Source organism: Melitaea cinxia, chromosome 17, assembly GCF_905220565.1.
Source record: "Melitaea cinxia chromosome 17, ilMelCinx1.1, whole genome shotgun sequence".
In the NCBI taxonomy this organism is placed as follows: Eukaryota; Metazoa; Arthropoda; class Insecta; order Lepidoptera; family Nymphalidae; genus Melitaea; species Melitaea cinxia.
This window is the reverse complement of record NC_059410.1, coordinates 16,618,927-16,646,392: the sequence shown is the minus strand read 5'-3', so window position 1 is coordinate 16,646,392 and position 27,466 is coordinate 16,618,927. Positions and strand designations below refer to the sequence as shown.

At 37.3% G+C, this 27,466-nt stretch overlaps 1 protein-coding gene across 1 annotated transcript; it reads right to left on the bottom strand.

Moving 5' to 3' along the window:
* Positions 1–16,580: 16,580 nt before the first annotated feature.
* On the bottom strand, positions 16,581–23,504 carry LOC123661469 (neuroplastin). Its single transcript, XM_045596424.1, has 5 exons — positions 23,432–23,504; positions 21,060–21,341; positions 18,563–18,722; positions 17,391–17,999; positions 16,581–17,317 (listed from the first exon to the last, which is right to left on the bottom strand). The coding sequence occupies exons 1-5, from the start codon at positions 23,502–23,504 to the stop codon at positions 17,305–17,307; spliced, it is 1,137 nt and encodes a 378-aa protein (XP_045452380.1). The 3' UTR covers positions 16,581–17,304.
* Between the last annotated feature and the right edge of the window lie 3,962 nt (positions 23,505–27,466).

Below are 27,466 nucleotides of genomic sequence, written 5' to 3'. Positions count from 1 at the left end.
ATCTTTAGTTTTTTTTTTAAATTAGTTCGTTTTAATTAGTTTTTTTTTTTCAATGAGTTTGCCAAAGAAGTTTCACTTCTGACATGTGTACTTTGTACGCACGCAATTCTTTTATTTATAGTCTATGTATGATGGCTCACATCCTATTACTTTTCTACTGCTTACTGTTTAACCCAAAGACGCCTTGCTATTTAAAAGCGCTGGACTCACCATCGAATTAGAGAAAATAAGCTTTAGTTCGTAATTCAAAAGTTGAAATTAATACGCCTCAACGCTTTGAAAATTAAATGTAAATAAAAAAGGCATGGGTACTTAAAAGCCTATGGATGTTAAAACTTATATTTTTTTTTTTTTTAAATAGTTACGTAGTAAAATATATCTTTATGTTTAAATACTTGATTTCAATATAGTACTATTATAGACACAGTACACAACTTCTTTAAAAAAAAAAGAAATAATTGTGTTTGCTCGCAAACGAAAAAAAAACCGACTTCAATTACATCGACAAGTAATATAACGTAGATCGACGAAAGAATAGTCAAGCAACTACGCGTTATTAAAGATTACTCAAAAAGTAGTTATCAGATTTCGATAAAATTTATATGTGACCACATGATAAACATCAGCTTTCGATTAAATTAAAAATTATCAAAATCGGTACATCCAGTAAAAAGTTATTACGGATTTTCGAGAGTTTCCCTCGATTCCTCTAGGATCCCATCATCAGATCCTAGTTTCCTTATCACGGTACCAAACTAGGAATATCCCCTTTCCAACAAAAAAAGAATTATCAAAATCGGTATATCCAGTAGAAAGTTATGTGGTATAATACAACGTAGGTCGACGAAAAAAGCGTCAAGTAAAAACACATTATTAGATATAACTCGAAAAGTAGTTGTTAGATCTCAAATAAATTTAAATGGGACCAATTGGCACACACCACCTTTCGATCAAAACAAAATTTGTCGAAATCGGTCCACACGGGCAAAAGTTCTGATGTAACATACATAAAAAAAAAAAAAAAAAAAAAAAAAAAAAAATACAGTCGAATTGAGAACCTCCTCCTTTTTTGGAAGTCGGTTAAAAAAAGAAAATCATTTAATCCTGACGATCCTTATTTCTAAATAATAATCTAGTTATCTTCAATCTTTAGTAAAATGTCAAGTCATTGGGATACTGATATATGATAGTGTTTAAATCAAATCTGAATTTTTGAAGTGGGTCAAAATGAAGTCCAAAGGAGTCGGTTACAAACATACAGGTGAAGCTAATATAAAGCGTGTATATTTACACGTTTTATATTAGCTTATTATTTACACGCTTTATATTATTTATTCATCTTATGACGATCCAACAGACGAGTACAACGACAACAAGGAACACGTTGCGGGAATGTAAGGTCTATGGTTCAATTTATTATTGCGGGATATATTATACTCGGCGATTTCTTCCAAGATTTGCTTTGGAATTTATTAGTAATATTCTAAAAAAACTAAATGGTAAGGCTATAGACAATCGGGGTCTAATTATATTTTCGTTACAAAAAAAAAACGCGCTAACGCTGACTCATGCTCCGTTCCGCAGCGGAGGCTGCCTGAGCCGCTCCTCTACGCATTCGTTCGCGCGCTTTCGCGCGGCGGGCGAGGGCTGCCCTCCATCCGCGCCTCCGGCTTCAAAAAAAAAAACACTAGGGGTAGGGCAGACCAAGACCACGTGGACATTGGGGTGCTCCGATTCGGTTTTGGGTATTTCGCGAATTTCTATACCTATATTCTAGCACACCCCTCCCCCATTAACCACCTTTCCCCCCAAACCCTATACCCCTATAAATTAGATCCCGATTGTGTAGAGTTTAGCCAAAGCATTAATGTATAACGACCACTGACCTGATGGCATCGCATTATTTTGCTACGTCGGCGTCGTTGAGACCAACTCTGCAAGCAGCAGGCGTATTTAATCTCCAATTACGTAATTTCAACCAGAGTTCAAACAATTCGACTTACATACAGTTATTTTCACGAAACATTTCACTTCACTTTACACACGAATTATTAAGACATAAAAAAAATATCTAAATAAAATTCTATTAAGTCCCATATCGTTAATAACTACGATTATTTACTAACGAATACATAAACAAAAGGCGTCCGTTAGAATAACGTCTAATGACTAACGGTCATTGTGAGGCACAGGAGCAAGACTGTCATATTAAGGTTGTTCAAATTATTATTAGCCAATTGCACAATGCGCTGAAACCGTTACTCGTACAATTTTTTCAAATCGGTTCTTTCCCTCTGGGAATGTTTTTGGGGATACATTTTTTAACCGACTTCCAAAAAAGGAGGAGGTTCTCAATTCGACTGTATTTTTTTTTTTTTTTTTTTTTTTTATGTATGTTACATCAGAACTTTTGACCGGGTGGACCGATTTCGACAAATTTTGTTTTAATCGAAAGGTGGTGTGTGCCGATTGGTCCCATTTAAATTTATTTGAGATCTAACAACCACTTTTCGAGTTATATCTAATAATGCGTTTTTACTTGACGCTTTTTTCGTCGACCTACGTTGTATTATACCACATAAATTTCTACTGGGTGTACCGATTTTGATAATTCTTTTTTTGTTGGAAAGGGGATATTCCTAGTTTGGTACCATGATAAGGAAACCAGGATCTGATGATGGGATCCCAGAGAAATCGAGAGAAACTCTTGAAAATCCGCAATAACTTTTTACTGGGTGTATCGATTTTGATAATTTTTACTTTAATCGAAAGCTGATGTTTATCATGTGGTCACATATAAATTTTATCGAGATCTGATAACTACTTTTTGATTAATCTTTGATAACGCGTATTTACTTGACATTATTTTCGTCACCTTACGTTGTATTATACCTCATAATTTTTTACTGGGTGCACCGATTTTGACGTTTCTTAAATAAATTAAAAGCTACTATTCGTCACGTGGTCCCATTCAAGTTTAATTGAGATTTGATTAGTAATTTGTGAGTTATATCTAATATTGCGTATTTACTTGACGGTTTTTTCGTCACCCTACGTTGTATTATACGTTATATCTTTTTACTGGGTGCACTGATTTTGATCTTTTTTGTATAAATCAAAAGCTAATACTTGTAATGTCGTCCGTTTTTAATATGATTGAGATATAATGAGCAATTTTTGAGTAATCTTTGATGACACGTATTTACATGACGATGTTAAGACGACTGTGGTCATGTTCAATACTTTGCCACAACGCCATCTATCAAAATGTAATGAAATTACTTCGTTCACTATCGATCAAATTACAATATTCCACTAGAGTAGAGAGTAGCAGTTTATTCGTTATAAATATATTTGAGCTTTTAATTTTTGAGTTATCGCTAATACTGGGTATTTACTTGGCTATTTTACGTCGACCAACGTTATATTAACCTCATTACTATTTTACTGGGTGGACCGATATCGATGATTCTTTTTTTAATCGATAGGTGGTGCTTGTCATGTGGTCCCATTTAAATATAATTGAGATTTGACTCGAACTTTTTGAGCTATATCTGATATGGCGTATTTACTTGACTGTTTTTGGAGTTTTCTCCTTAAGAATCGATTTTCATTTAAGGCCCCGGAATGAAAAAATTGAACAGTAAAATCTACTGAACGAATGACCTTGTTAGAGATGGCGTTCAGACGTTTTCTAATAACGCAATTAGGTTCCGATAGATGGCGTTATTGCATTCATTTATTTACAATTTGATATAGTAATAATATATTTCTTAGACTAGTAAGCCTTTTTGTGCCTATTTAGACAGTTGATCTGAAGGGGTAAACTCCAGTCGTGCATCGGAGCTGTGTGAAAACATGAACATTACATATTTTTAGTAAAAAAGACATAGACCGTAATTCAATATAAATCCGCTTCAACTAAAAAACCCGCCGTAATAAGCGATGTCAGCGCTTCGCGCGAATCGACGACGGGCCTTTTATGAAATTTCTGCCTACAATCGCTAACAAAATGTTAGAAATAACAGTAGAACATTATATAATTCTACAATTTTATAATTTCGCGTTATAACGATAATACGAACAAAGTATTACTATTTTTTCGTCGATCTACGTTGTATTACTCTTCGATGTAATTGAAGTCGGTTTTTTTTTCGTTTGCGAGCAAACACAATTATTTAGGGTATTTTCTTGGGAACTCTTAATTCGTCGGAACATAATATATTTTTAATATTAAAAAAAATTCTTCATTCATCAATTTACGAATATATTTTAGCAATTTATAACATATAATTCCTTACTAAAGCAAAGTATAAGAAGAAAAGGGAAAGTATAAAAAATATATTTTCAATTATAAACTCCTTTGAAAAATAAAACCTAATAAGAAAAACATTAATCTGACTGATTTTTAAATAATTTAAATTTTTGGTTTAGGGGGTTTTGTTTCCAATTTAGCGCGTACTGCGTACATACAGATAATGTAAATGATTTGACAAGTTACGCGTATTTGAATGTCACTTAGATTAATCATATAATTTCATACTCAACTTTATATTTATTTTTTTTTTTTTTTTGTTCTTAAGCCAATCAAATGTTACATGAAATTAATATGAACCAAGGTTTAGTAACGTTACCAATTACCGTTAGAGAATAAGTTAATATTTATTGACATCTTACATTAAGTTTAATTTTTTTTTAACAGTAATAATGAGACGGAAACGCTTTAAAACGCTAAGTTTTACCGGTAAATAGAAGACAGACTAATTGTCACATAAAACTCTCGTAGATAACCGAGTTTAACTTTAGATAAGACCGTTTGATAATACGTCGTTCACGCCATCTACAGCCTCCGCTCGTACTGTTGCTGGTGATAGCGCCACACGCTCACTTTGAAAATAAATTCTATTCTTTAAATGACAAGATAATAGGTGGAATAGTTACGTATTATTAAATTAATTACATTTCAATTAGAAATATATCAGACCTTTTTATATAAAAATGTATTCGTATGCGGCCGCCAATAATTTGAATATACCTAGCATGTCTTGCGTTTATCAAACACGTAATATTCTGGTCACACTATGGCATTATTGAGATTTCCCTTCAATGAAAGTAGCAAAAAACCTTAAACATTATTTATATTATCGTCTTCATTATAAAACAGCAGCAACTCATCTTAATCTGTAAAAGAAAGCACATTAGAACTACATAGTTATTGATATCTACCAATAGATGGCATGAAGTGTCGTTTAAATCGCGCTAGCGTTTCGTTCAAATATGAATTATATTTTCCAGTTTTACCGGTGTAAAGATCAACTATATGTCATAAGTGTGATATTGTTGGTTAAACGACTTCCAAATAGGGTGGAGTTTCTCAATTCGACTGCTTTTTTAATCGACTTTCAAAAGAGGAGGAAGTTCTCAATTCGACTGTATTTATTTTAATGTAGGTTACATCAGAACTTTTGCCCGTGTGGACCGATTTCGACAAATTTTCTTTTAATCGAAAGGTGGTGTGTGTCAATTGGTCCCATTTAAATTTATTTGAGATCTAACAACTACTTTTCGAGTTATATCTAATAATGCGTTTTTACTTGACGCTTTTTTCGTCGATCTACGTTATATTATACCGCATAACTTTCTACTGGATATACCGATTTTGATAATTCTTTTTTTTTGTTAGAAAGGAGATATCCCTAGTTTAATACCATGATAGGAAACCAGGATCTGATGATGGGATCCAGAGAAATCGAGGGAAACTCTCGAAAATCCGCAATAACTTTTTACTAGGTGTACCGATTTTGATAATTTTTAATTTTATCGAAAGCTGATGTTTATCATGTGGTCACATTTAAATTTTATCGAGATTAGATAACAAATTTTTGAGTAATCTTGGATAACGCGTAGTTACTTGACTATTTTTTCGTCGATCTACGTTTGTATTACTTGTCGATGTAATTGAAGTCGGTTTTTTTTTTGATAGCAAACACAATTATGTTTGATTCATGACAACTTGTTGGTTTTACTACCGTATAAAAATAGGTAAAAAAACTTTTTAAGTTAAACGGTTTTATGTTAAACATACATTGCAATGTTTAAGATAAATGTACTAAAAACCAAAAAATAATAAAATAGATACAGTCGTGGGAATTATAAACATATGCATAGACTAGACTAAAATAAAACCGTGGGGCACGTCAATTGTCTACAATCGTTGATTAAAATGTTTGTTTTGTAATGTTACACTATAATTAGGCAGTTGTTCAACCGACAACGATGGACGTGTGATAAGTAGGGCTAGAATGTGGAAACAAGCTAGCAAGCTCGATTATAAGCGAGTTTTAGGGTTTCATAGTGGTGAGCGAGTAGTACTTTTATCATATGTTTTGTCGATTAAAGACAAACTACGAGCAGTGAAACGATTCCTCGCCAGCCAGCAGTGTGAATGTCCAACGATAAACTAGTTGAAACATCTCTTTTATTTACATGGAGTGTATAACTATTGGAATTTCCATGAGCAAGAAAATAGTAAGTAATTTCCTCACCGTCTGCGGGCCAACTGCCTATTTTAACGACGAATTAAACGATTCTTCTATCGCACATTAAGTCGATAATTTGTAGACAATTGACGTGCCCCACGGTTTTATTTTAGTCTAGTCTATGCATATGTTTATAATTCCCACGACTGTATCTATTTTATTATTTTTTGGTTTTTAGTACATTTATCTTAAACATTGCAATGTATGTTTAACATAAAACCGTTTAACTTAAAAAGTTTTTTTACCTATTTTTATTTTCTAGTTTTTAGTTTTTATTTTGCATTCTGTTTAATTCATTTAGTGCTTCATTATTGCAAGGCCCATCTTAAATATTGAGTTTGTATAGTGCACTGTATTCTTCTTGTCAAGCCCTTTTATTTGATACCCATATTGGTGGGATTGATAAAAAATTGTTATCAGACATTTGGTAGCGGCGGCCAGCTTAGATTTCAATTTTGCGTAGTAAATTGTATTCTACTTGTTGAGACCTTTCATTTGATACCCATGTTGATGGGATTGATAAAACCTAAGTTATCCGCCATTTTGTAGAGGCCGCCATCTTGGATTTTAATTTTATATAGTACATTGATTATACTGGTTGAGCACTTTCATTTGATACCCATATTGATGGGATCGATAAAACCTACGTTACCCGCCATTTTGTAGCGGCCGCCATCTTGTATTTCAATTTTTTATAGTATATTGTATTCTGCTTGTTGAGCCCTTTCATTTGATACCCATATTGATGGGATTGATAAAACCTACGTTATCCGCCATTTTGTAGCGGCCGCCATCTTGGATTTCAATTTTTTATAGTATATTGTATTTTGCTTGTTGAGCCCTTTCATTTGATACCCATATTGATGGGATTAATAAAACATAAATTATCCGCCATTTTGTAGCGGCGGCCATCTTGAATTTATAATGATAATGAATAAACATAATTGTATTGTCACCAAAATCCAAAGTGTATACAAAATTTCAGATTAATCGGTTGACAGGAAGAGGGTGAAATTTGAATTACTAAATTTGACCCAAGAATAAAAAATAAAACAAACGGGGTGAGCTAAATAAAACCGTTTAAAAACATGGCAACTTTGCCCTTGAGCGTTGACTTTGCCCAGTTGGGTATTTTTTGGAAAACTCGACACATAGCTAATTTGTCTGTAGTTTGAAGTATTTTTATGTCTGTGATAGAAACTTAATTATTTTTCTGACAACATTAAGTGATGTAATATCACCGATGTCACTTCAGTTGCCTGTAAGAACTTGTACAAGTTGATGGTGTTTTTTCGCGGGCAAAAACTAGTACAAAAACTTTGCCAAAAAGTAATAGTTGCAGTTACAGCAGGTAAATAATTTTTTTGCCACCGTTAGTATATATATGAAATGATTAATATACATTAAAACAGGCCCGCCGCTAGCCGTGTTGTCGCCCGCGTGCAATACCGATTATGCCGCCCAACGACTATCTATCGAAATCTTCTATCAACTTTCTTGTATCCAAACTGTCTAAAATTTCATGTTCAATTGAAACTATAGCTAAATAACTTAGTCTTTGCTGAAGCATTGTTGATCTTAAATAATTTTTGATAATTTTTAATTTTGAAAAGGATCTTTCACCAGATGCAACTGAAACTGGCAGTGTAAGTAATATTTTTAGCGCTATTGCTGTGTTCGGAAATGTTGAAATTAAATCATTGGTAAAAAGATATTGTAATAAGGTTTGTGGATCATTAGACTGGTTTTCTGTAAAATGCAACTTTAATGCAATGATTTCATGAAATAAACCAATACCGTCAATGTCTGATTCACTACTTGAATTATCTTTAAGTTTCAGATTAAAATCTTTACAATGTTTCATTAACTCATCATTGGAATAACTTAATAATTTATTGCTAAAAAAGCCCAATACGTCATCATCATCACTTCAGCCTATGCAGTCCACTGCTGGACATACGAAATCCTCATCCAGCCTACACCGGCAATCTTACGTAGATCGTCGGTCCAATGGGCCGGAGGACGTCCTACGCTGCATTTGCCAAGATGCGGTCTCCACTCCAGGACCCGTCTACTCCAACGGCCATCGGTCCTGCGACACAAGATGACCAGCCCACTTCAACTTGCTAATTCTGTGCTATGTCGGTTACTTTCGTTCTCTCGTGGATAAATTCATTTCTAATCCTATCTTAGAGAGAAACCCCAAGCATAGCCCATTCCATTGCAGGATGCACGACTTTAAATTTGTGGACCAATCCCTTCGTCAGTGTCCACGTCTCGGCTCCTTATGTTAACATAGGACGCATTGATCGAAGACTTTTGTCTTCAAGCATTGCGAAATCTTCGAAGTGAAGACTCGACGAAGCATGCCAAACGCCGCCCAGCCCAACCGAATCCTCCTGTCGGCTTCCTTCTCGAAGTTGTTGCGGCCTAGTTGGATAGTATGGCCTAGGTAAATATAATCCTGAACAACTTCGAGAAGGGTACCATCGACCGATACTGATCTCGGTATGACTTAATTGTTAAACATAACTTTTGTTTTGTCCAAGTTCATACAGAGACCAACATACTGGGAGGACTCGTTTAGGCCGGCCAGCATGTGCCCTAACTCATCGAACGGCTCCGCAAAGATGACAATATCGCCGGCGAAACGAAGGTGAGAGATGAATTCACCGTTGACGTTAATGCCTCGTTCTCCCCAATCTAAGGTCTCAAAGACATCCTCCAGCACAATGGTAAACAGTTTCGGTAATATTACTTCTCCCTGTCTTACCCCACGCCGGAGGTTAATAGGTCCTGTTCTCTGGTCCTGGACATGAACGGTCATCGTCGCCGCGTCGTACATACATTTCAATATCTCGATATATCGCCAGTCGATATGACATCTCTGCCGAGAGTCCAGGACAGCCCAGGTCTCGACAGAGTCGAAGGCTTTCTCGTAGTCCACAAATGCCATACACAGCGGTTGATTATATTCTTCTGTCTTTTGAATAATCTGCCGAACAGTATGGATGTGGTCCACAGTGCTGTAGCCATTTCGAAACACAGCCTGCTCTGGTGGTTGGAATTTGTCGAGTTTTCTGGCGAGACGATTCGTAACAACCCTCGAAAACAGCTTATAGACGTGGCTCAGAAGTGAGATCGGTTTGTAATTCTTCAACAGAGACTTATCGCCTCTCTTAAAGAACAGCACCACCACACTCCTGGACCACGCCTCCGGTGTCGGTACCTCGGTGGATGACGGCGTTAAAGAGTCTTGCCAAGGCTTTTAGGAGCTCAGTGGTAACTCCGTCATCCCCCGGGCCCTCCCGTTTTTAAGCTGACCGAGCGCTGCACTAATGTCGCCCTCTTCGAAGTCCGGGATACTCTCCGAATAATGGCGCAACAATGGTGCCGTGGATCTTCGGTGTCCCAAGTCGCAGGCTTGCGTGCCAATTTTTTTTTGTGTTTCCTCTGTGATTGTTCCGCCACCTTGTAATCTTTTTCTCAATTATGATTATGAAAAATTACAAAAAATTATAAAATGCCTATTGGTCGCGCGACTCGCGCGCGTTGACTGGCTAGCCAGCTGCGGACTAGACGCCCCAAGTTGGTATCCTATGTAGTATCTCTAGGTAGGAGTCGACCGGCTAGGGGTACAATGACTAGAATTAGGTATGAGTCGCTCGTTTTGCCGCCCCCTGGGCGTGCCGCCCGTGTGCGATGCACGCTTTGCACGCCCGCTTACGGCGGCCCTGCATTAAAATAACACACAATAAATCTTATAAAATCATAAAATACGTTGGTGGGCAAAGTCACATGCACGATTTTAATTGCCCACCAATTTTTTTTCCGTACTGTTGTCTCCTGTAACTTATTTTTAAAGAACATGGAACAAAATGTACCCACCTCGTAGCAAATTTAAATTGATACCATTAGAAAGGTCTTTAAAAATATATTTTTTTGTTGTATGGGAGCAATTTTGTAACTTGCGGGGGAAAAAAGATATTCGATTTTGAAAATACCGATAATCCTTAGTAAAATCCCCACGCAGATTTGACGTTTGTGCGATTTTATCCGTTAGGTACTTCGAACTATTATGCGCTAGCATCGGTGTGTCCTTGTTAGCATTTAGTATGTGCGTGCAGGCATCGAAACCCAAAAGACGTTGCTTTCGCCATCAGTACGATAGAATCTACAGCTCGAGCCCGATCATCCACTCCCTGCGCATGGAAGGATTCACCGGCTCCCGAATCTCAGCAGAACAGGACCGGACCCTGTACCTGTCTTTCACTCAAAAGGAGAAGAAGGCGTTGATGAGTCGGGGGTACGGTGCCGGGAAGGGGTCGAGAATCATGACAATCCACGAGGCGCAGGGACAGACGAGTGAAAAAGTCATTGTTGTCCAGATGAGGGCGGAGAGGCTCCGAATCCATGACAGTGTCTTACAGGCGGTGGTTGCGGTGACTAGACACACAAACAGTCTATTACACTGACGACAAGGGTGACGCGATCTGTCACTTCGTCAAAAAGGTGGTGGAGGCAAACCGAAAACAGATCCTCGAGCACAGCCTCAAAATGGCGATCCATAATAGGGATACTTGCGTTATTGAGGATGTACTCGCGAAGCTGGCAGCGGATGCGGTTTAAGAAAAGTGAGTGGAGACGTTGTCAATGCGGTAAAGCGACATTAATAATATATTATATAGAAATAGAAGTTAATAAATAGGCATATTTCCTATACATTCATGGCTTTTATTTTCTATTAAATCATAAAATTTAACAAAATTTTTGTACTACATGAAAAAGTCGTCAAGACTTGTGTTTGAGACTATTCTTTTAATTATGTTAACGTTAAGCCAAAATCAATGTAAAGGACTATAGATACTAAATTACAGTATCTTAAAGTAATGTCGCAAAATATGAAAGCACATCTCGATTGTATTTTGTGTGAAAAATCCATAAAACTACTATTTCTTTCAAATTTCTCGCTGTGACTGTCTTGACACATAGAAAATTATTTTGTGATCGTATGTAAAGTTAGTTAATTATAAATATAAATCTTTATTACCATGACACTATTCAATTGTACTTATCTATCGGCATCTGCAAATGCCAAATACGGAATATCTGATTCGTATCATGTAAAGTGTTTTTTTTTTAAATCATAACTTACCTATATTATTTACTTATGTGACATTTTCATCAATAAAATATTCCACATTAAAAAGTTTTGCAATTTAAAAAATGTGTAAAATTTAAAAAGTGTATGTTGCATTTATTCAATGGTGACAGCCCTTGGACATTGATCATTATATAGGAAAAATGTTCTAGAGGGCTTTTTGACTTTGCCCACTCAATTTTGAATAACAACAAATATGTTTATTGATCTCATAATTTGATACTTTACTACATTGCCCTGTATTTATATTTATCTATTTTTAAAATAATGATACGGCTTGTAATTTTAGAAATATTTCAAGTTGGCAAAGTTGCCAAGAACCTATGATTTTTTTGCCCAACACTTATAATTGTATTTTTTACCAACACGCATACATTTTTCAGGATATTTTAAGTAATAAATATCGAAACATGAACATATAGTATTGTGTGGTACAAACACAATATTAAATACATTTGCGTTTTCCAAAATAACTCAACTAATGCAAAAATATTTTGATTTTTAGGGCAAAGTTGCCATGTTTTACGGTAATTAATTCAAATTGATGTATCTCGTCTGGGCTTAGTTTTGTTAGATTTAAGTTCATTTTATGAATGACTAGCGGCCCGCCTCGGCTTCGATCCAAACAAAGATAATCGTAGGGGAGCCCACGATGCTAAATGGGGATTTACTCCAGTGTCATAGAGACCTATTAGGTTGCAAAGCTTAGATGATAAGAAGAAAAAAACGTTATATAATATATACCTTTTCATCGGTGGGGAAAGCGGCTATAAAATTTTAAATATCTAAAAAATACTGTTGCATGGACATACTCGAGCGTATCAGATATTGATAGCATCAATATCCTACGTATTTTTAATAATGTACGTATGTTAATCTGATCGTTTGCACGATGCGGGTGGTTGTACGTAAGGGTTAAAAATGAAAAAAAAAATTAATCGAGCGCGTCAGACTTTCTGAGGGGGTGTTAAGTGCACCAAAAAAGCTCTCATTCAATAATCTGACGAATTCGATCTGACGCAAACTTGCGGTCATTATTATAATGTGCAAAAAAATTCGCCATTTTGAAATACTCAAGCGCGTCAGATTAAGTTACACATGGTTCATCTTTATTTTCTAGACGTGCTGTCTCATAATCTGACGATTATCTAGAGGGATTCGCCTAGTCTGACAACAAAATATTTTTTTTAATCATTGAACTTAATTTATTGGAAAGCTCAGGATATAGCATGTAAATAAATAAGTGTATGTTTTTTAAGTAGAATACTTGTATTTGTAAGAAAAAATTTTTTAAAAAATGCTAATTAATCATCATCTTCATCTTCATCAGTAGAATTGTCTTTCTCTTCTGGCTCGATTTCATCCTCAGATTGCGTATCAGTTACAAAAAGTCATTAAATATTTAACTACTTTTTTTAATGAATAACGTATTTTTTTAATTATTGGACGAAAGAAAAACCTGATTCTGGAGTATCTTCAAGAATATCAGGTGTTATGACTACATCTTCGTACGCTTTCGGCAATTGATCACCTGCAGACCAGATCATTTTGAATTTTCCGTCGACAGCTTTCCATCCACAGTCTGACCAATAATTTTTCCATTATGTGCATTAGGTACTCCGTGCAATTAATCTTGTGCGTAACACTTGCTGAAGTAACTTCGATTCACAGGTGGCAAGTTGCACGCATCGTAATTCCGGACACTCAAGGAAAGGGGTTGTGATTTGTCTTTTACCTTGTACGTCCTATTGAAGATGACAATCCTGGCTTGATTGACATCGTTTAACTTTTTCAACCCATACAAGTGGTAAGTGAAAGACTGTATGAACTGTACATTACGCTCCTTTGATCCCAAATCCAGAAATGTTTCTTGGAAAACTTCTGAATTCATCAGATATTTCAAAGCTTTCTATTTCCCTCGTCGATATAATGCTGGGTTGAAATCGCAACCAGTGAACACATGTAAACCTGGAAGCGCCTTCGAAATTTTCGGGCCTAATTTTTGTAGAGAGCGGATACGTCGACGTATCGTATGTATTATTATTAGTGCAGTGTATTTAGCTATGCTGGTTCTTATTCAGACCCGTCTTTTTTTAAAATTAATTTTTGCAATTTCTGTGATGGTTAAAACGTATTTGTGTGAAAAGTTTGAATGGAACTATATAATTTTTATGGTGTTACTCTGGAGATGAATATATTATCTTTTATTTGAAACCAAGACATCCTCGCAGAGTGACTCCTAATTAATTAAAATGGTACCTGAAAACACTGATATTTGTAGGAAAATGTGATAGCGTCTTTAAACTTTAGCGACGAATTTTTGTTATTTCGGCTTGCGGAAATCGTCAGATTATGTATTTTTCGTTATCTTTGAATTATTTCCTTCAAAATAAAAAAAAATATATATCTACGCTCGAGGAAGTCGAGATAAAGTTTTTTATTATAAAGATAATTTTATCAAAGCTTAGTTATGCTAGAAGAACGTTAAATATTTTAAAACGAAAGTTAGAGATGAAGCTACGTTATTATAATTGTGTTTGCTCGCAAACAAAAAAAACCGACTTCAATTACATCGACAAGTAATACAACGTAGATCGACGAAAAAATAGTCAAGCAACTACGCGTTATCAAAGATTACTCAAAAAGTAGTTATCAGATCTCGATAAAATTTATATGTAACCACATGATAAACATTAGCTTTCGATTAAATTAAAAATTATCAAAATCGGTACACCCAGTAAAAAGTTATTGCGGATTTTCGAGAGTTTCCCTCGATTTCTCTGGGATCCCATCATCAGATCCTGGTTTCCTTATCATGGTACCAAACTAGGGATATCCCCTTTCCAACAAAAAAAGAATTATCAATATCGGTACATCCAGTAGAAAGTTATGCGGTATAATACAACGTAGGTCGACGAAAAAAGCGTCAAGTAAAAACGCATTATTAGATATAACTCGAAAAGTAGTTGTTAGATCTCAAATAAATTTAAATGGGACCAATTGGCACACACCACCTTTCGATTAAAACAAAATTTGTCGAAATCGGTCTACGCGGTCAAAAGTTCTGGGGTAACATACATAAAAAAAAAAAAAAAAATACAGTCGAATTGAGAACCTCCTCCTTTTTTGGAAGTCGGTTAAAAATGTCAATTTGATTAATGTATCAACATTTTGTGAGAACAAATCGAAAATAAACAATTTAGTCGTAATATTTTACAAGAAATTCAATCATACTGTGATTTGATTTAGAATATTTATATAGAGATAGAAACATTTTGTACAAAGTCATATAGTTCTCAGTCTTATAGTGCTGAGTGTACGGTCGAAATTCAAAACGAAGCAACTATGGAGTCTTTTGATTATCGAACTGCTGTCGCTTTATTACCGATTGTGAACGAGGATGAAAACGTCACCAAATCCTTGATAGATGCCATAGAGTTGTATAGCTCGTCACTCACTATAGAAAATAAGCAAATGCTCGTTAAATTTATTTTAAAGACGAGATTTCACGAAAATGCAAAACTACGAATGTCTACTTCGTATGATAGTTGTGACTCGCTTATTAGAGACATGCGTCGAAATTAAAATTATTTAAATCGAGGGAAACTTGAAATTCCGCAATAACTTTCTACTGGATGTACCGATTTTGATAATTCTTTTTTTATTGGAAAGGAGATATCCCTAGTTTGGTACCATGATAAGGAAACCAGGATCTGATGATGGGATCCCAGAGAAATCAAGGGAAACTCGAAAATCCGCATAAATTTTTACTGGGTGTACCGATTTTGATCATTTTTAATTTAATCGAAAGCTGATGTTAATCATGCGGTCACATATATCAACTTTCACATATATGAACTTGATAACAACTTTTTGAGTAATCTTGGATAACGCGTAGTTACTTGACAATTTTTTCGTCGATCTACGTTGTATTACTTGTCGATGTAATTGAAGTCGGTTTTTTTTCGTATGTTAGAGAGAAAAGAAATCGCTCCACCCATTCAAAAGTTCTGAAGTAACATACATTAAAAAAAAATACAGTCGAATTGAGAACCTGCTCCTTTTTTGGAAGTCGGTTAAAAATGTGTTTATTTACGCAACACAAGAAATCTAAAATTATCAGTTTCTCTATTATATTATGCGTGTATTATACATACAAACCTTCCTTTTGAATCAATCTATCTAAGCATACATAGGGACAGACAGACAGCGGAAAGCGAATTAAGCGTAACGGGACAATCATAATCGTAACGCAATGAGTCATCCTTTTTCGTGCATGCCGCCAGCGTCATCGATTTATTAGACGATGTCACGTCAGAAATGCTAGAAGTCTCCACCAAAAACTACACAAAGATGACAGTCACGTCATGTCAATTTATAATTTGCACACGCAAGGTTCGAAAGATACGAACAGTTTGTATGGGAAATTAGAATCGTTTTTACTATTTTTCTTGCAATTTCTTCACATTTTATGACCTTGGGCTTTTATAAATATGTCAAAACCAAAATATAGCCAAATTAGTATCGTTCTCTAGTTGCAGTGACTTCATTTAATTTATTTTACATCTACAGAACCCCTTTGAAGGAATGTAGTTAGGGAGCCGGACACATTATCTTAATATATATAAATTTCGTGTCACAATGTTTGTCCTCAATGGACTCCTAAACTACTTAACCGATTTTAGTCAAATTTGCACACCGTGTGCAGTTTGATCCAACTTAAAAGATAGGCTATATTTTATTTTGATATATTATGTTATTATTATATTTCAGAAAAAAATAAGGTGATACGAAGTTCGCCAGGTCAGCTAGTATAATCATAAAGATTTTAAATTTTATTAACTAACGACTAGATAAATGTCACAACAAATAAAACAACATTAACGGAATAAATTTTATTGGAGGTACAATATTCGCACTATACTTATTACATCAACAATCGTGTAAACTAAAGCGAGCCGACAGTTGGCCGCTGTGGCTGTCGTACAATCTTAAGTCATAAGCAACCAAACGTTATTAGTGGTAATATGGTGTCAATAAACAATTATTGTGACCGTGTCGTGGACCAATTAGTAAGATCGTCTCCAGTAGCCGCTACAAATTCGATCCTTACGAACTACTATTTAAATAAAATATTAAATTGAGGTATGACCTCGTCGTCTAATCGCACACATTGAATTCCATAGATCACGTTTAACGATTTCACATAAATTAATCGATTCGAATATGTAACAAGGCCACACACAGTTTTATAACTTTAATAAAAATCATCAGAAGTAAGCGCATAATTTTAATCGTTCTTATTAATTTAAGTACACTAAATATATATATACAAAGACAAAATAACGACAGGGCATTAAAAGCATTAATAATAATGAATAAAGGTTTATTAAAATAACTCGATAGAAACTATATGAAATTATTATCACTTAAAAACATAATTGAAATAATAATTAATAAAACGATATATTTCAAGTTCGTGGCGCGTGGAGCGGGCGGCGCGGCGGCGCTCCGGAACGTTGCAACTTAATAACGGAACAACTTTTTGGTAAACTCGCGGACGAACTGGACTGCGACGCGGCGCCTCGCGCGCTGCTGCCGCGCTTACGACTTCTTCCTGCAACACAAGACGAGACGGCGTCAGGGCCGGGCCGGGGGCGGGGGGAGCGGGTGGGGGGGCAGACACTCACTGGTCGTGGTTGTCGGTGTCCGAGTCGTCGAGCTCGGGCTTGGTGCGGCGCTTCTCGTAGACGAGGATGATGGCGCACAGCACGAAGACCTCGGCGCAGATGCCGAGGAAGGGCCACAGCGCCGCGTACATGTCCTTGACGCGCAGCACGGTGGCGGCGGGCTCGCGCGCGCCGGGCGCCAGGCAGCGGTAGCGGCCGGCGTCCTCGCGCCGCGCCGCGTCCAGCAGCAGCGCGCCGTCCGGCACGCCCTGCTCGCTGGCCGCCAGCGCGGCGCGCGCGCCCAGCGCCTCCAGCGCGTCCGTGAAGTTGGCGTCGGGCTCGCTGGAGTTGCTGTAGGCCCAGGCCACGCGCGGGTACGGCTTGCCCACCACGCGGCACGTGAGCTTCAGCTTCTGGCCCTCCACCACGTTGCTGTTGGGCGGCAGCTTGAGGTGCGGGCGGCCGCGCACGGCCCAGCGCTGCTCGCGCGGCTGGCCGGCCAGCGCGCACGAGTAGTTGCCGAAGTCCTCCTCGTGCGAGCGCGCCACGCGGAACTCGGCGCCGCCGCGCTCCAGCTCGTAGCGGTCCTTCAGGTCCAGCACCTGCTCGACGTTCGTCTCGTTCTTCTTCCTGCAACGAGCGGGAGGGTGATGGGGGGAGGGGTGACGCGACACCGCGGCGACGTTTATCGCAATCGCGAGGGATTACTGTTTCCGAGCGCCACTGCGGTGTGCAGTGTTTGCGTCAATTAAACACGGAAACGGTTAATTAGTACGTCATACTGTAATATCTAAATATATGTATAGTTATCATAGTTCTGCCTTATCTCAATGACTAAAACACAATAAAAAACAAAATACATTTTTGTAATTTTCACTAGGCGGCTCTAAATGACTGATGATGAAACTAGTTTTATATTTACTTACACTTTTTTTTCAATTACAATTTTTTCTAAAATTAACATGTGATTAAATTTATATATTTTAATATTTGAAGTATGATCATCATGTGCATGCTTAACATCTCAACTACTTTAGTTACGTTATTAGCGCAGCCGCACCGCGTCGATCCGAATTGATAATGATTAGATAACGTATATTTCAACGATATCGCGACACACGAGGATAATGTTTTAATAGATATTGATGTAGAAATCGAGAGGTCTACCCGATCATGAACCTCGGGCCACTCACCACACGTAGGCGAGGTTGTTCTCATTGGTGAGGCCGCAGTGTAGCGAGAAGTTGCCGCGCACGTCGTACAGCAGCTCGGGCAGGTCGTCGTCAGCGGCGGGGGCGGGGGCGGGGGCGGCCGCGGCTTGGGCGGGGGCCGGGGAGGGCGCGGGCGCCTCGCCTGCAACAGCCGCGCGTCAGACCTCTCTCTAGCTACCACACTATGCTGCGCACGCGATACGTGAGGACTACGCGAGCGGTCGCTTGGGACAGGATACCCTACTCTAGTCATGGGAAGAACTATCAAATGTGATGATACGTCTTCGATGATATTAACAGGCACACTAGATGAGAACGGTTTATGTTACATAGCGAGTGAGATCGGACTCGGGCATCTTTACAGATACATTGAGGGTACATCGAATAAAAATATTTCTTGAGTGTAGATATGATGTAGAAGAAAGTCAAATAGAAGTAGAACAATAACTTAAGCTTCTATACCATGCACATATATGTCAGACATTTCAAGTGTGTGATCACAAGAGCGGCTCCGATGCGCACAGGACGAACGCAGCCGGCGATTCAGTCGCATCGGTCCTTGCCTCGAATCGCAAAGTTACAAAGTAGATTGGGGCGCGTAAAATACCGAATTTTAATGTAAATATTAACATGTCATAATTAGTTTGAAATGTTTATTTTTAATATCACGACATGGCCGTCACTAATGAGAAAAGAAAAACTCGACTTACTGGCCTATTCTAAATACGCGTTTAGGGTCTCCGCACATTTATCAATATAGAATTTTGGCCAGGCTTTAGTGTGTAAGACTTAAGATGTCTCTGGCGTCGGCTAATTATATAGGTACGTACGGCACTCAGTAGTCGAAAGTATCATCCAAGTTGAATTGTTCATTACGTCGTAACGGCTGATCAGAACTGACTCGTGACTCGTCTATCGAAAGCATTGGTGATACAGCAGATGGATTTTGGAATTCAGTGGGTGACGCGCATAGGGGTTCAGCCGAATATACAAGATTCTACGAGGACTTACATACTAGGGGGGAGGGGGATTCGAAATGCCATCACGAAATATCACAAGGAGGGGGGGATGAGATACGACGTGTATGTAATTTTCGTTAATACACGCGATCTAAGCCGACAAACACCTGTAACCTTGCATGTACTACATGAAGTATGGAGGCTATTTAGGCGACTTATACAGGCGATTAGAATCTTAAGGAATTAATCATGTGACGAGTAATAACTAATGTGGAAGATATGGCTCAGTCGGCTTAAAGTGTCGGAAACAGTCAAGTACTTTTTAGACAAAAGACAGGTCTTTTGGTCAATGAAATCACCAATACTCATATTAATCAAGCGTGTTGAACGAATCACGGAACGGCGGAATAATATTGTATTAGTATAATTAAGAAAGCAACAAACTCAAAGAAATGTTAACGTAGCATTGACTGTAGTTATCGCTAGCACCAGTATCAGTGGACAAGAAGCCTTGCACGTTACCACTTACGAGTTTTCATCTATCTTCTATACAAAATATATTAAACAAAATCGTTTACAATTGGGCTGCATGATTATAATACTGGCTGTGTTAATAAAATTATCACGCAGCAATATATACGACATGATAAAAAAATTAATTTAGTTTTAATCGGACGATACGAAGCGAACATAATCTGTCTGATGAGATAATAAGAGATAATGTAAAAGAAAGACAAAAAGTTCTTCAATTGCAAATAAATAACACTGCGATAAGACTACATCTTTTAATTATTAAGCTATCGTGCGACGTTTGGCGGATCTTTGGCGCTATCCGTAGTAGCTCCGTCTGCCATCGATCGGCCTCGTTCCGTCCGCCGCCAACGGTTCGGGACTCCGCGATCCAACCTACTTTCTTGTTGCAGTTGTTCGGCATTCGATTCGCATTAGTGGCATCTTCAAAAATTTATGTTAATGCGGAATTTTAAAGTTCCCGAGTTAGTTACATCGAGTCAAAATCATTATTACAGCGAGTATTTTCCAAAGTAAAGTAATGTTAAGAGATGTGTAAATATTTATCGGGAAAATATGTAATCGGTTAAACAATAGCGACAGACACACACTTTGAAGAGACGACGCCACGTCCACGCACGCATCGCGCCGTCTCGTTCGATATAGTCATCGATAAATAACAATAAGTTACTAATATTTTTAAACCATAATCGGAAACATCCGACCGCCTAGTGAAAAAGCACTACGTCTACATACGAACAAAAGAAATATATCGTCTCCAACGGGCAGCACTCGCTCTAAATGCGTCAACGATACGGTTACAGCGGCACCGACTACGGTTCCATACGCCAAACTACAACATAAAATATTCGAAGGTGGCCAAAGATCGAAAACTAACTACGAGAGCCGCGCCCGCCCCGGCGCCGGCCCGCGGCGGGGCGAGGGGCGCCGGGGCGGGCGCGGGCGAGCGCGGCGGAGGCGGCGTGCGCATGCGCTAGCGGCGGCGGTACCGGCTGCGGGCAGCACGACGACGCGCACGCGGTGCTCGCGCGCGCGGCTGCACGTGTAGAGGCCGGCGTGCTGCGGGCGCGCGGCGGGCGCGAGCAGGCGCGCGGCCAGGCGCGCGTCGCCGGCCGCCGCCTCGGGCGCGGCGCGCAGGTCGGGCGGCGGCGCGGCGCCGTCGCGGCGCCACTCGGCCGGCTGCTCGGGCCGCAGGCGGCACTCCACGAGCAGCGGCGCGCCGGCCGCCACCGTCACGCGGCTCTCCTCCGCCTCCGCCTCCGCCTCCGCCTCTGCGCACGCTCCGCGCTACTGTACGCCCGAGACGCACTCGGGAGCCGATCGGTTCCTCGAATCGATCGACTACCTAACCTTTTCGTCTGTCGATTCGTCGCTGACGATGGGCTTAGTAGCGAATTAATATTCGTGACCGTTATGAACGCACTCGATGATGCCTTGTCCTATTTTCATTAACGATAATTATGTAGAATGTAATCGAGTGCGACGTCAATTATTGTTTTCACAGTGTAATTATTTTACTTATAACATAATTCCTACAATAAACGAATGTTTAAAATGATTCAATGTGATGATGATGATGAATGATGATGATGATGATGAATGATGATGATGATGATGAATGATGATGCTCTTTGTAGAGAAGTGTAAAAAGTTAATATGCACCACAGATACATTTTACAGAATAGATATTTCACTTATTGGACAATGAAATAAATGAAAATATAGATTCCTTAAGTATCGGTACTGATATTGAGTGCTCTGCGACATAATAGGAATCGCATTGTGCAGACGTGCAGACGTCGTAAACAAGAAATAGTTTTACTCTATACACATTATATCACAGAAATAAAAATAAATAAAATGTAAATATTTAGTACTCATTAAATATCTATAATTATAATCAAAAAATTACAAATGCTATTAGTAATGATGGTAGCCGTAACAGGTGAAGTCATTAGGTAAATAAATAATGGGTTTTTAATAAAAGTACTAATTAGTACCAAAGTTTTAATGAAGAAGTGCGACTGAATAATAATTGTTTGAGAATATGATTACCTCACTACTGTGCCTTACTTCTATCACCAAGAAAAGTAAAAGTTTTCTCTGATTGAATAAAAGTCAGTGCTCAATGAGTGCTGATAATTTTATTATACTCATTATGGGTACTATCCCTGGCTCCATACTAGTAATTCATTTTGAAATTATGTTTGTTACTAAGGCACTACTCATGAATAACAAATATGTATCTATAGACATGAACATAAATCAAGTTTAACAACATCATTTAAAACCTGATTTCTAAGCAACCCGCGAGAAATCAGTTAGACCAATCTGAGAAGATAATTACAGTTAATAAATTCATCATTTTTAGTATTTTATTCTCATAATAAGTCCAGATATATGTCATAACATCGCACATCACCTGTTATCTAGAGGAAGAAACAAGATAACTATAAATAAATCTGGTAAGCCCCGGTGCTAGGAAACTCATGCAGACATAAGAACAAAGCTAACAAAGAAAGCCGATCGAGGTATTTGTTGAGACTTTGAAACACTAAAGATAATGGTATCTCCGTCGGTAATGATAAACACATGCTCAGATTTGTACCAAGCTGACAAACAGTTCTATCTTATTCTTATGACTACTAAGTAAATAAAACATTCTCGAGACATCAAGGTTTTCAATGAATGAGAATGAATGAGAATTTTACCAGATCTAAAGACTGATACAATTCATTAGATTTGGAGACAAATTATACATCTAGAAAATACTTTTAAAAAATGTATTTATAAGCAGTTTGAAATATATGTTACTTTATAAAAATATAAATAGTAAAACAAGCTGGTTTTGATGTTTTTTAAACAACTATCCTGGAACTTTTTAAAAATTAAGATACATGACCTTCCACAATATACTGCTTAATTTACTTTCATTAAATCTTACATACATTTTTTACTAAGATTGTGATTTTTAAGAAATTAAACACACATTTTTTTTTAAATAACTTGCTATTAATAACTTGTGTCAACCATTGAAATGAAGTTTTATTACTTTATGAGATTTATTGATTTATTTATGAATTAATAAAAATTCTAATAATGATTGTAACCAAGGTCTCGCTATCGGGAGGGGAGGGGCTCTATCGCATGGCTATCCAAGTGATTCAATAGAATGAGAAAAGCGACACTACTCATGACATCACCAGCAGTCCAACACCCTCAACTAGGACATTATCATTGACCTACTAAATACTCAGACATGCAGATAGTACTTCCATGGCCATCTTGTCTATGAATATTAATTTAATTAGGTTTAATGTAAAATTAACAACGTAAAAATCTTATTTCTGGTTTCACTTACTTTGTGCTTTTGCTGGAATTACACTCGCTAAAAATAGAATCGCCAACGGCAAGCACAAAACAGTCCGAGCCATGGTCGACGGTGGCCCGATCTTCTCTTGGTTGTATACGATCCGGAAATGGAAGCCTGACTGTAATCGCATACAGTCAGGACACTAAGATGAGCTCTGATAAGCTCTTCGAAGAACAATGGTGCGCAAAATGGCGCACAAATTTATCCTTGGCACAATCACTGTCAAATGTGGTCAAATGTCATTTAAATTGACGAAATGTTGACGAACCAACAGAGCAGTGTTTCCAACTACGAATTTAATTTTAACCAATAATGTAAGTAAAATACCTTTGCTTATATTTTAATTGTAGAGACAATTTAAATTTCGTATTTTTTTCAGTAAACTCTTTTATTTGCATAACGTATGAACAAAACGAATTAGAAATACGGACAGGGCCTGATTAACCCTTAGGCTAATAAGGCGGCAGCCTAGGGTGCGAGGATTAGGGAGAGCGCGCTGAAATCGTGTCTTCGCATGCACTAATCTAGGATGATTGCATCTACCATACATACTTTAACTAGCCCGAACAAAACTAAAATTAACTGTGCTAGTAGACCAATACTTTCTAGCTTTTGAAACCAAAAAAAAATTATAGTAGAATTAAACCCATTGTAAAAGAGAATACAACGAAAATGACAGGAAAAATAATTATGGTCGATCTCGATTTCCGGCTAAACTACAAGTCCTATGGAAATAAGTTTAATGGCAAAGTTGTATGTAGTAAAAAGTACTACAACTTTTGTATTTACACTTTTTCCACATAATCTCAAAATTCATGTGAAAATTTAAAAAAAAAAAACAAATGTTTGGTTTATTTTTATCTTTTTACATTTTTTTAAATTTGGTAAAAACTTAACTTTTTATGTTCCAACAAAAACATACTATATTTTTTTTTTTATTTAAAATATTTATTTTTTTCACCTCAATACCGAAAAGCACCCTCATTTTTAATCGGAAATTTTCACGTCAAAATATCAGCCTTTTTAAAAAAGTCGATGGGTTTTTTATTTGTTGAAATCTCTTATATCTGAAATCTCTTACATTAATCTTTACTGGTGTAAAAAAATACATTACTATTGTAAATATTTTCAGAAAATTCGGTTACCTTGTGCGATTTAACTTCATTTTCTAGGTACGGGAAATTCGGAATTTAAACATTGCAACCTAGTTCTCGCGGTTGCCGCTAGATGACTCTGTATCGATAGTATCGTATTTTATTCATTCTCGTCTAGGTTGCACTGTTTGAATTCTCATACAAAATAATCTTCACGTATACGCGCGTTTCTGTGAATAAATATCGCACTAGGCACTCAGCACAGCTTGCGGCGTGCAATTAAACACATCAACAATGTGTGGGGACACCCCGGTGTAGTTAATAGTTAGTATACTTTGCCGTGCTTTATTCATTTGTCTTATCTCATTCGAAATTGTCGTTCGTCCGTCATATCACGCACTCGCGTATATTTTGATTTAGAAGAAACCTTTGCAGAAGAATGCGTCCATTTTGGCGCAGTTTTTAAAATCTGACACCGAGGCCGAGCATTCTATTTCTGCGAGAACCCCAAAGGGTTTGTTCAATTAGTAAAAAGTTTTAATATTTCATGCATGTTTCCGAATGTGGAGATAATATTTAGAATTTTTTGATAATGTGTTACCAACTGCAGCGGCGAAAGATCTTTAACAGCACTGAACTCTTATAAGAGTAAATAATTACTTGCGCTCCACACTCCGCCAGCAAAAAGTTGCAGCGCTCTCACTAATGTACATACAAAGTGACTTTTTACAAAGTATTAAATTTGAAAAAATTGTGGAAAGGAAAGTAATAATAATTACTTCACCATCATCACAGCAGCCTTTCGCAGTCCACTACTGGACATAGGCCTCCACCAAAAATGACGAGAACTCATGTGTTTTGCCCATAGTCACCACGCTGGGCAGGCGGGTTGGTGACCGCACACCGACACCCACGGGAAGAGCCACCCCCTGGCTTCTTTGATGACATAACCACACATCATAATAATTACTTAATATTACTATAATTTTCAAATAAATCATTAATCAGTTATAAAAATGTTTCACTTGTATGATGCCTCTCCTCTTTTTTAACAATAACAGAACTGTAAAAATTTAATAAATACTCAAGTCAAAACAACTTCACACTAGATGAGCACGCTCATAGTCAATGGCAACTAAGTTGTATATAGAAACTAAGCTAATACCAGTCATGCGGCCAAACATATGGATTTGGTTTTCTACTTAGTAGCCTGCATTCACTTGTTGATTTTGGTCTTGTAATGCGTGAGGTATTTTGCTTTTATGTACGGTTAGCTTAAATAAGAGCTTGCCACCCTAGGGTTGAATGTCATGCAGATTAAAGACGTTAGTTTTGCTTGCAAATCGATCTGAACTGAAACTTTTATAGGCAGTATGAATCATGTTAAAATTTTCACACTACTATTCTACTCATTTACTACTTTTTAGGCCATCCGTAGGCACCTAGGGCGGTTAGAACTGTTGATCAGACGCTGAATACGGATACGTTATAGTTAACTGCATATTATATTTTCTTTCAAACCAAATATGTGTTACTAAGTTTCAAATTAATCAGTTTATTAGTGAGGACAAGAAAGTTGATAGCCTTCTCATCTCAAAATGAGGTAAAATCTTTGAAGTGGAAATACTAAGCTAGTACTAGCTACAGTTCAATGTTACCATATTAAATAATCCTAAATCAATGTCCATAACTCGCAACAGTCCAAACAGATAAAAAGTTATTCAAATGAACAAATAGCAAATCAAAATCACTTCAGTTGAATACACGAAAAGTAGTTGTTAATAATAAGACAGGTCGTTGAAAATGTAATTATACTATAGTGCTTTTGACTATGGAATATATTTTACTTGTTTAACCAGTGACGCAAAAAGGGGTGTTATGAGTTTAGAACACGCTTACAGCAGCACGCTGTCTGTAAAATCGCAGCTCGCGAACGGATGGACAGATTTCGAAGAGGTTTTTCCTTCCTTGATGTTGATGTCCTGTTTGACAAAAGTGGACAGAGCCTTTTCCGAAATTTTTGTGGCATTTTTGGCATAAAAAGGAATTATTACGTAGAGGGTATTAGTTATTTTACCAAACGACACCATTACCTGCAGGAACCATCATCAGTAATATTCTTATCAATACAACGAAGCCGAAGTAAAAGTTTGCTGATAACTGTTATTCTATCTATGATTATTTTAGTTTAATGTAGAACTACATATAAACCTTGATAACTAACAAAGAAATATATGTACTACTCACAGAATTACACATTTAATTGACAGAGTTGATATTAAGTTTAATGAAAAAAATCACATTAAAGACAAACATTAATCCTTTGAACTCTTGACAGCGGGAAACTCGATCATCAATCATATCCAATCAATGGAGTTGCGAGTTGTGACATCGCAAATAAAATAAAAGGTCAACATTGAGTTTATTGATAGAGGGCGGAAAACTAGCCGCGCACAGAGTTTACGAGTTAAGATATAAGATTATAACATAGATTCTCACTAACATCTTTATTTTCAACTTTGGAATAATTCTGAAATAACACAATACTTCACATGTCAGTGGCAGTACTAACAGAAATTCAGTTCTAATCATCGAGATAATCTCCTCTGTTTTTCTTAAGGTAGCATAAACAACATATGCATTATAATAATTTCATTCAATACTTTAATTTATAGCTATACGTCTCGCAGCTTACGGCGGACTACTAGTTAACAGGTCGTAACATACCTAAACAACACTCACTAATAAATAATAACATAATACAGGCTCTTTGGGATCCTCAAAGATTATATCTCATAACACTCACACATTTCCAAACACTCCTCTATTATAAATGCGCACGGACAGGTAATCGCGCGGGCCTCGACGCAGAGCCTCGCGGACCACACGCTCGACGAATCCGAAACAGCTACGTAAGTTACACGACGAG